Here is an 11,356-nt window from a genome sequence, read left to right as displayed (position 1 = left end):
CCTCTACTGAGGGAAACACTTGGGAAACACGTTGGTCTCACTCGCGGTGATGGAGATCAGGTAGTCGTGCAGGGCGATGGTCTGATGCAGCCACTTCCAGGTCTGGTCCAGGGTGTTGATGCGGTACCGGATACCCAGACAATCTCGGCAGTCCTTTTGCATTCCTCCGTGTGCTGACAGTTTGAACCGTAAGTTAAATTCACCCGCGCCGAAGATAAGGTACGGTTGCTCTGGTCTTTCTCTCTCTCTCTCTCTCTCTTTCGCTGTAGCTTCCGTTGATGGCACCTTGCCTGCTACTCCCTCGCTTACGGTACACAAATAACTCTTCCGAATTGTACGCAATCGTCGCTGTCGTCGTGTCACTACTCCAGCGGAGACGTGGAATGAGTCGAGGGAGCCTTCGGGTTTGGTCTTTATACGGACTTTTCCACTCGTCGTCGACGGGGAGGGGATCTCACTCCGCTCCCCGAGAGAGGTTATCTAGGTTGCGGCGCAAAGTACAGCTGAACGACGCGTGATACAGCCGCGCGACGCCGCTCTCCTCCCGTCTCCTCCCGTCCAATTGCCGTCTGTTCCTCGCATGCGACCGAATTTCGAGGCTTTCGAGCCAGGCGCGTAAATATCGCGATAAGGGCCCCCCGTCGCACAGGCGAAAACGTCGTCGTCGTCGTTTTGAAGCTTGCATGCGTGCGACGCGTGCGTGAGTGCGTGAGGGCGTGCGCGCGTGCGTGCGCGCACGCGCGCGCGCTATCGCCAGACAGACGTGTTGTCTTGTTTGCGATACGTCTGGCTGCACCGACCGATCCTCCTCGCTAATACGTTTCTTCCTTTTTTTTCCAGGAATTGTATAATGTTTTTAAGTCATAAATTTTTACTCTCTTTTGTATCATCGATGAAAAGCTCATATTTTCAACTCATTTTTTTATTAATAACATACATTTTTTTAAGCATACAGTTCGCGTTATATGTCTATATACTATAAAATCTCGGAAATAAATGTACGCGTTTATTATTTTTTTAAAACGAGTTGAGAATATGGGCCAATGTGCGCGATACGATATTTTGCGCGCTGACGACGCCGCTTACCGCGAATTTGTTATCTTAAAAGTTAAGATAATTAACATTTTAGCTCCGTATAAATGACGAACAGTATCGCAGATAAAAGTGTTATACACTTTGTACTCTATCTTCTTTCTTTATCTTTTTCGTCTTTTATCTTCATTCATCCATCAGCATTAAAAAGAGGCTCGGATATGCGAAAAAATTTTAGTGTTGATTAAACTCGCGTAAAAGAGCACGGTCGGGTCGCACTGCGCGTTTACTTGGCGCGAGCTACTACCGTGTCTCTTGATTTGCTCAAACTCTAATTTTATATATATATATGTAAAAGTTAATAAGTCCAACTTATATGATTAACTAATATTTCTGTATTTATTTCTGTATTTATTTAGTCGCTCTCTTTTCATTTCTTTCTAGTACTGAAGATAAACTGAGTTTTGTTTCTATGTACACAGAGGGCAAATTAACATAATTAACCTCTTGTTATCAAGTATTAATTTTAATAATTCTACTTTTATACATATATATATATATATATAAAAGTATTAATTTTAATAATTCTACTTATATATATATATATATATATATATATATATATATACTAGTATTAATTTTATATATATATATATATATATATATATATATATATATATAAAAGTAGAATTATTAAAATTAATACTTGATAACAAGAGGTTAATTATGTTAATTTGCCCTCTGTGTACATAGAAACAAAACTCAGTTTATCTTCAGTACTAGAAAGAAATGAAAAGAGAGCGACTAAATAAATACAGAAATAAATACAGAAATATTAGTTAATCATATAAGTTGGACTTATTAACAGCGGCGACAGTTTCTATTGAAATATCGACGGAACTCTTTACAGAGATCCGTTTCATGGAGAAAAAATAAGCAGAAAATAATAAGTCGTCATTCTAATCAAGTAATAGCCTTCAGATAAGTGTTTTTATAAATAACAGAATTGAAATTTTGAAAAACAGTTTAATTTTGGCTCTGAGGACAATCCATAATGTTTTTCGATAAATATATATGCAAATTTTTTATTTATACACGCAATGTTATGCTCATATAACTTAAAATTATCTAAATAAAGATACGATAAATTATATCGTAAACATATTCTGGATAAAGATATTTAATTTTAAATTTATCTAGGTAAAAGATAAGTTATTGTTTTACCTAGATAATTTTAAGACAGTATTGCAAAACAGTATAAAAACATTTCTATTTTTATTTATAAGACTATTTCTTAAAAACAAGAGTTCTTTAAACACATCAATCTAATAAAAAAATGTTCCTTTTTTGTTTGGATCAGTACGTAAATATTAACATAATAAAAAGTTAGAATTGAAAAATATAAAGAGAATATATATTCATATTACTGATAAAGTTCTTTTCTAAAATGTTTCGAATCACTTATAGTTTTAGAGAAATTTTTACATTGTCCTATTTTTGATTTTTTTTATTAGTGCATTGCTTTTAAATCCGCTACGTCATAATATTATTTCCGTATTTAAAATGAAATAAAGAAAAAAAAGAAACGATGAAAAGTGTGAAAAATTTAGCAACAAGAAACAAACTTATCCCATTGTTATTAACAATAAGTGTATAATAGATTGATAAAATATTTAATATACACAGTTTTGTCAAAAGCATGTTAATATTAAATTAACATTGGGCATTTTATCATCGTCAAAACGTTTATGTTTTTATTATTAAAGTGTAGAGTAACCTTTGGCATCAGCGTAATATGAATTTGTTGAACTTCTATACTTAGTTTCGTTTACAGCAATGGGGTAGAAAATTTGTTATATCTGAATTTTTTATATTTAATCTAATCTGAAAATTACGACTTGCTTTATATATAGAATAACTTACCAAGTTGTATAAAGAAACATACATATATAATTATGTGATAAAAAAGACAGATAATTTAGATAAGAAATATTATATAATTATTTATAAACAAAAAATTTTACAAATAAAAAATAAAATATTTATACATGTATAAATAAAAAGCACAATCCAAAATTAAAGCATTATATAACATGATTCATTCTGAAAACATGATAGAATAATATTAATTTCGACGAAATACGGTTAAACAAACATTGATTATTAATTATTATATGTTAAATGACATAAAAAAGATACACTTAAAAAAATGTTTTGCTGATATACAGATTTCTTGATATTATAACTAAAATGTATTACTAATTTTTACATCTGTAGAATTTTGGCTGTCACGAATCTGAAAATCGAATTTGAAAATTTTGTTTCTATCAGCTAGATTGATTAGGCGCAATATGTATACATATCACAATATTTGCTAATTATTTATCTATCTCAGGTTTTACATATAATTTTTGTTGCAGTTGCAAGACCATTTTTTTGAGTGTACATTTATATAATATTTATAAATAATGATAAAATATAGATTTTTTCTTAATTTAATTCTAATTGAATTTTTTAAGCAAGAAAGAAATCTTTGTTTATTCACAAATTATGAATGCCAATCTAATCTTGGATTTATTTTATTTCTTGGATAATTTTAATTTTTATTTAACCTAATTCTGAGTGTATCTCTAATGCAACTATAAATTTATTTTCAGTTTAATAAGTGCTAGAATTCTGATATGTTACGTTGAAAGCATCTATAATAAGTAAGAAAAAAAAATACTTCTATCCTAACTCAGAGAACATAAAACATTTATTATAAATATTTATGTATGTGTGCGTATATTTAAAATAGTTCTATTACTTTAACAAATATTTAAAAAGTATATAAATATTTTATGCTGTTTGGGAATTCTGAATTATAGAACATTTGCATATTTCGAATAAAATAATTATAACATACCAAACTATAAGAAAAATAACGTAGAAAATAACAAGATATGAAACGAATGAAGAAGGAATTTGCACCATGATATGCTACATATTATGCATTTCCTGTGTCCTCGAAACTTGTTTCTATTTGAAAATTTGCATACATATTTTACTGGTAAACATTCGATATTGGAAGAAATGATAAGGGTAGAAGGGGGGAGGGGAGGAGAAGAGCAAAAAACAGTGTACATTATCAATCGTCGCGTGTTATGCATATACTTCAATGAGATTCGAATTGACTTAAAACAGTTTTTTCTGTTTTCGCGCTTCTCATCCTCATAACAATAAGTTACATGTCGCCATCGACATATCTACGACACTGTGTTCGCAATATGGTGCGTTGTATCGCTTCATGGAGTCTCGTTCACGTGTCAATTACTATCACGCACGACGAGAGGAGGGGGCAATTGAGGTTTGCCGATAAGGAGATACCGCGTCCCGCGCCCTACTACACCCCCCATGGATAGCAATGTCGACGTTGGACTTATAATCGTAATATTAAAAAAGAAAAGAAAAGAGAGAGACCAGGACCTTCCGACGGGTCAATGTATCACTTCCCGATAATTATCGTGATGTTGAGCATTAAATAATTAACGCATGTTCCGATATAGTGGTTTCTTCTGAGACTTTGAAATCGTGCGAGTAAAAACATCCGTTCGTTTTAACCGCGCTACGCAACTTTCTTTCTGCAGTTATGAAGCAAAATGTTTAGCCTGGGTAAGGAAAAAGAAAAATGATATAATTAATATGGATTGAAGAATGGAGAAAAAAACAGACAAAGAAAGTGAAAGAGAGAAAGGCGAACGATGCGTCTGGATTCCAAATCCGTTGCAAACAGAAATATATGTCATGACTAATCGAACTTGACGTATCTTTAATAAACTGGCGAAAAATTTTCCTTTCTCGCGTTACAAATGTTACATATAAACACACGGACCTGACGAGTTAACTAGCACGTTTTTTGTCAAACTCATTCTAGACAATCGACAATTGTTACATACGTATTAGCATTTTACTTAGCATTTTTTAGCATTAGAATTTTCATTCCTAATTTTGCATATCGCGCATTATTACGTGGAAAAACGTTTAAAGAACGATTAGGAGTACATACGTATGAATACATATATGCGTCAAGATGCGGCATAAAAACTGTAAAATTCTATTCTGAACTCTGACATAAATTACAGGCCATCTAATATGAGCTTTTGAATATACTTATACTACATGTACTAACCAACGTGAAAACCGAGTCATTCTATTTGCAATCACGTTGACGCAAATGTTAATCAATAATAAACCGCCAATACATTTGATTCTTACAATTAAATTTTTTCCGTTTCATTCTATAGATATTATCCCTCACATATCGTATCTAATTATGTAATATCTATCTAAAAATATTACTTTATTATGATTGTCGTTCTTATTTGTATCGTAATAAGCAACTCTAAGAGAATAATTTTATCCAATAGTTGACCGAATAATAGTATATAGTTGATGAATAATACTTAATTAATAATAACAGTTAATAATGGAAAAGAATAGCTTTAAAGTGGTAGATATTAATTTTTTGAAGCATAAATTTTATTTTATAAAAGCTGTGTGTTTATAGCAGAATAGTCCTGTAAAAGATTTTTTTTGTATTAATGTTTTTATTAATTTCATAATTTTAATCGTTTATTGGTTTATAGAAAGCTACTATTTAAACAGAATTAATATTCCTAATACAGTATTAAAAAATTTTTTTCAATATTTTTAATTTTATTATCTTATTAATTTTTTTAAAAAATAACGTTAAATTTCAAATTTAATGTACTAACGTACGTTTTTATTGTACAGCTAGTAGTAACAAAAAAAGAAACAAAATAGAATTGAGAGCGTCTCATTCCTAAAAAAGAGAAAAGAAAGAGAGAGAAAATAAATTTTTCAATCTTTGAAGCCATCCAACACTCGGTGTGGTACGCGAATACGCTCAAATGTACCACGTCTCTTCGCGGATGTGAAATCGAGGAAGACGTGTTCTTTCCGCGTTCGTCGAGGCCATGAGGACGATGCGCGCGGCAATACGTCCGCTCAACGGATTTCGATCGGGAGCACTTTGCTGGATCCACGGTGCTCGGCGGCAGGCCGACAATCGCGGAGTTTTGCATGCGGCACGCTGGGTGACTTCCACGGCCGCACCTGTGAGATATTCATATGCCGCGCGAATCGCGCGAGGTCCTCTGCTCCGTGTGTGCACGCATTAATCTCCGCATCACGCGCAGTCACCCCCCGTCGCTGGCTATCACGTGATCCTGACTGGCGTCTTTTTTTCTTTCTTACGCAGCATTATTTTTACGCGGAACGGAGGTCGCGCGCGTAAATTCGCACCGGAATTATTGATACTGACCGACAGAATTAGCCGTTCGTCTCTCCGATTTTGAACCGTATCGTCCCAAATTATCGTCTCGAGCGTTATCGGGACTAGTTTTGGGAGCGCGACATCGAACGCTGAAGCGGGTCGGTCCAGGTCACGTGATTCGGTGTTTGCTCCGGTGTGGTGACAATCGGTGTACATGAGAAGAGACCTCGCACGTGCGTGAATATCATCAAACAAGGTTTCTCTGTGCGTTTAGGCGACGTTTTATCGTACACAAGAGGACGTGGTTCGAGCGAAAATTATGACGAGGATACAATACCCCCAGGCGCGCAGGGATGAGAGTGTCGTCGACGATTATCACGGCGTTGAGGTTAGGATGCATGTCGCAAAGTGTCTCGTTAATCTTAAAAAAAATGTCTACCCTAGTTTCATAAAAAGATAATTAATACTTGACACTTAGTTTAATGGTCAATTAGTTAAATTAAATTCTGAGAAATATTTAATTAACCAAAATTTAGTTAACCAAACAATGACTTTAATAGTATATATTAATGTTTAACTCTTAATTATAATTTGATTTGGACATTAGATTTATTTTTCTTATCACAACAATTATACAGAAAATGTGAAGAAAGATAAGTTTTGCATAAATTGAAATTTAATATTTTAAATTCAAGTGTACTCATATTTTTTTATCATAATTATTTAAAGAGAAATGGTTTTTAAATATGATATTTAAAATAGAATATATATATATATTTTTGAAATATAATGATATAATAAATGTAATAATGATAAATAGAATATATGTAAATATTACTTGAAGGATCAGTACTTTTTACTGTTTGTAGATAAAAGATCCTTATAGATGGCTAGAGGACCCAGATTCAGCAGAAACAAAGGCTTTTGTTGATGCTCAAAATGCCATTACTAAACCATATCTAGCTGCATATAAAGCACGTGACAATATTCATGATCGTTTGAAACAATTGTGGGATTTTCCAAAATACTCATGTCCTGCCAAACATGGTGGAAAATATTACTTTTATAAAAATACTGGTTTGCAAAACCAAAGGTATATAATTTTTAACATATTTTGTACACACACACATATTAAAGAGTTTAAAAAAAATGAATTTGTTTTTTTTCCAGTGTCTTATATGTACAAGATACTCTTGAAAGTGAACCAAGGGTATTTCTTGATCCTAATACTTTCTCTGAGGATGGAACTGTTGCAATTACCAGTAGTAGTTTTAGTGAGGACGGTAGCATTTTTGCATATGGATTATCTAAAAGCGGTTCTGACTGGAGTACTATCCATTTTCTAAATGCACATACTGGTAAAATGATGTAAAAATTCTTAAACCTTCCAACTGTTCTGTTTTGTTATAAGGTGTATATTTATTTAATGAAAATATATAAAACATACAATGTGTCTATGAAGGTGAAAAGTATCAAGAAATTTTGGAAAAAGTCAAGTTTTCACCAATTGCATGGACTCACGATAATCGTGGTATTTTTTATGGATATTATCGAGATCAGCAAGGAAAAACTGACGGTTCAGAAACGCTAGGTAATCAAAATCAAAAATTATGCTACCACATTGTTGGTACGTCACAATCAGATGATGTGGTTGCGGTTGAATTTCCTGAAGAACCATTGTGGAGGATGTAAGTTATCTAATTTTATATATTTGTGTATAACATACTGTATAATGTGTTATTAATTATTAGGATGTTTATTTAGACGTTTGAATTACTATAAAATCCATAATAAATCAAAATACATCCAATTATATCTTCAGATATATCTAGATTTGCCAATATTAATCTATATATAATTATACTCAATTTTCTGGAGTAGACAATAGGTTTATTAAATTTACTATCAATTATAAATCTTCATTTTTTGTTATTAAAATAGACTTATATATGATTAGTAATCATTTTTTATACAAATAAAGTCGTTATAATTTCTTAAAATTAATTAACGTCTTTTAGTTAACATATATTGTATGAATATAACATATCGTCAGTATTAGAAATTTCGACGTTAGCTCCAAAGGCGTAATATATAAAAAGAATAATTGATTTATACATACATTTAATAAATCTATTATTATTTCATCAGAGGTGCAGAGGTGTCTGATTGTGGCAATTGGCTCATTGTTACTCCTCTGAAGGATTGCAGGGATAATTTAGTATATTTTACACCATTAAAAAAGGGAATGGAAATAAAAAACAATTTGCCACTAACGCAAGTTGTTGATAAACTTGAAGCTGATTATGAAGTTAGTATTGAAAGTTTTCGTTTTTCTTAAATATTCTTATATATTTCTGTGTTACTATATCTTGTGTATTTTCAGTACGTGACCAATATAGGTAGCAAAGCTGTGTTCCGTACAAATAAAAATGCACCTAATTACAAGTTGATAGCTATAGATTTACTGGATTACGAACAACATAAATGGGTTGATCTTTTGCCAGAACATCCGGAGAATGTACTAGATTGGGCTAATGCCGTGGATGGAGACAAATTTGTTGCTTGTTATATACAAGATGTTAAGGTAAATATACATGCATATGTACTTGGTACATATACCTAAGATATTTAAATTAATTATTGTAATAAAGAGAGCCTAACAGTCAAATATTTTATAGAATATTTTGCAACTACATTGCTTGAACACTGGTAAAGTTCTTAGAACTTTTCCTCTTGATCTTGGCACTGTCGTCGGATTTTCGGGAGAGAAGAAATATTCTGAGATATTTTATCAATTTACATCATTCCTAACTCCGGGTATTATATATACAATGGATTTAAAAAAAGAACAGGATTCACGAGTTAGTATCTATCTTTTCAAATGCTATTAATACGATTTGTCTTATAATATGATACAATTTTCTATTAGTTATTTGATTCAATGATTGGTATTGTTTTCAGATCTTGCGAGAAATCAAAGTGAAAGGTTTTGACGCGAGTTTATACAAGACTAGTCAAATATTTTATCCAAGCAAGGATGGTACAAAAATACCCATGTTTATAGTAACAAAGAATGTATGTAGATTATTTAAAAAATTAACAGTGAGAAATATATTTTATTATTATTTGAATTAGATGATGATATATAATAATTCAAGAATGGTTTTAAATGGTTCAAAAAATTTTCGGTTTTTTTATTGACGTTAAAATTTAAAAAATAAAATTTTTATATAGGATGCTGTATTAGATGGAACTATGCCAGGTTTACTTTACGGATATGGTGGTTTCAATGCAAGTATTCAACCTACATTCAGCGTTACAAGACTTGTTTTTATACAACATTTCAATGGAGTACTTGCTGTTGCTAATGTTCGTGGGGGAGGGTATGTAAGGCACATGGGAGGGGGAAATATGTTTAGAAAAAAAAAATATATATATATATATATATACCTGCACAAAAAATTTTATGTTGTAGCGAATACGGAGAAAGATGGCACAATGCGGGACGCTTCTTTAACAGACAAAATGTATTCGATGATTTCCAATATGCAGCAAAATATCTTGTGGAAAATGGATATACTACTTCTGCGAAATTGACAATTCAAGGTGGCAGTAATGGTGGTCTGGCTGTTGCCGTATGTGTAAATCAAAGACCTGATCTATTCGGTGCCGCCATAGCTCAAGTAGGGTTAGTTGAATTTATTAATTTATTTTTAAATTGTCGATACATGCAACACGTGTACAAAATAACTAACTTTTTTGTAAATTACAGAGTTATGGATATGTTACGTTTTCATAAGTTTACTATCGGTTCTGCTTGGGTTTCGGATTATGGAAGTTCCGATGATCTCAAGCATTTCGAGAACTTGTTGAAATATTCACCTTTACATAATGTAAGAGTACCACCAAATGACGCGCAGTATCCAGCAATGTTGCTTCTAACTGCTGATCATGATGATCGTGTCGTACCTTTGCATACTCTTAAATTAACAGCAACTCTTCAATATACGCTTGGAAATGTGGCAAAACAAAAAAATCCTTTATTGGCAAGAATAGATACTAAGGCGGGTCATGGCGGTGGAAAACCGACTATGAAAGTGGTAAATATTTCTACGAGTCGCAGAAAATGAAAATTTATATTTAAAGAATATGTACAAATGATTTTAATACAATCATAAGAAAAAAATGCTGTTTTTTTATATTTTTCAAAGCAAATTTTGGTGCTTAATAAAATTTCAGTGTCACTACCGGGTTGAAACTTAATCAGACTGAAGCTAGACTTAATATTTTAAATTAAATTATTATCAATTTGATTACAATACTACAAATCTTTAAAGAGAAATTTATTACAAAAAATATTACTCCAAGAAGGTTTGACATTTTCTTCTCATGATTGTATTAATCGAGCTTAATGCTCAATTTATTATCGTATATAAATAATTTTATTTAAAAATATATCAAACAGTGGAATTTTATTACACATTTTATTTCAGATTGAAGAAAGTACCGACATTTTATCATTTATCGCGCAATCTTTGGGCTTGGAATTCAAATTGTAATTAATGCTAAAAAAAAGTGTCAAACCTAAAATTTTGCATAAAATTCAAAATCAAGAGATTGTAATGTGATGTAACTAAATGCGCTTATACAATTATCATGTATATTGTAACGCATTGTTGTAAAATTGTGCTTTCGTTGCAAATTTTTTTATAATAATGTGTTTTTATGAAATATAAATAAGCAAATTTGCATTTTGTGACTGTGTTTCTTTTTTGTTCAAAGTATAATAAGTATACCATCTAGTATAAAACTCAATTGTATAATTAACCATGAGAAACATTGAGTTAAGTGTCAAATTCATTCCGAGATAAAGAATAATAATTAATTGTCTTTAAGCCTCTAAAGTGTTAATCTTTGTGCAAAGATATCTCCGTATTTTTTCTATTGTATGAAAAAATATTAAAAAATGATATAAAAAGTTCTTTAAAAAAATTAACTCAGTCTTATGTTAGTCATCGGTGTATTATTAATATTTATCAATATTGTAAT

The 11,356-nt window shown here is 31.5% G+C and overlaps 1 protein-coding gene across 2 annotated transcripts; it reads left to right on the top strand.

Moving 5' to 3' along the window:
- The first annotated feature begins 50 nt into the window (after positions 1-50).
- On the top strand, positions 51-11,063 carry LOC105832590 (prolyl endopeptidase). Of its 2 annotated transcripts, XM_036283170.1 has the most exons (14): positions 51-188; positions 5,906-6,149; positions 6,582-6,695; positions 7,177-7,400; positions 7,478-7,665; positions 7,770-7,995; positions 8,456-8,615; positions 8,691-8,891; positions 8,986-9,168; positions 9,269-9,382; positions 9,542-9,690; positions 9,783-9,995; positions 10,080-10,407; positions 10,801-11,063. In XM_036283170.1, exons 2-14 carry the CDS (start codon positions 6,009-6,011, stop codon positions 10,864-10,866), a joined length of 2,307 nt encoding a protein of 768 aa, XP_036139063.1. In that variant the 5' UTR covers positions 51-188; positions 5,906-6,008; the 3' UTR covers positions 10,867-11,063. The 2 variants fall into 2 exon arrangements, with proteins under 2 accessions (XP_036139063.1, XP_036139064.1); XM_036283171.1 differs by lacking the exon at positions 5,906-6,149 and having other exon boundaries at positions 61-188.
- Positions 11,064-11,356: the final 293 nt, after the last annotated feature.

Source organism: Monomorium pharaonis, chromosome 2, assembly GCF_013373865.1.
Source record: "Monomorium pharaonis isolate MP-MQ-018 chromosome 2, ASM1337386v2, whole genome shotgun sequence".
NCBI lineage: Eukaryota > Metazoa > Arthropoda > Insecta > Hymenoptera > Formicidae > Monomorium > Monomorium pharaonis.
This window is presented reverse-complemented; position numbering and strand designations above follow the sequence as displayed.

What these genes read in the sequence shown, in the direction of transcription:
- LOC105832590 (XM_036283170.1), top strand. Translation starts at nt 6,009, where the DNA reads ATGAGGACGATGCGCGCGGCAATACGTCCGCTCAACGGATTTCGATCG. An exon ending in GAAGAACCATTGTGGAGGAT is followed by an intron (nt 7,996 to 8,455) that starts GTAAGTTATCTA and finishes TTATTTCATCAG; the next exon opens with AGGTGCAGAGGTGTCTGATT. An exon ending in GAAAACCGACTATGAAAGTG is followed by an intron (nt 10,408 to 10,800) that starts GTAAATATTTCT and finishes ATTTTATTTCAG; the next exon opens with ATTGAAGAAAGTACCGACAT.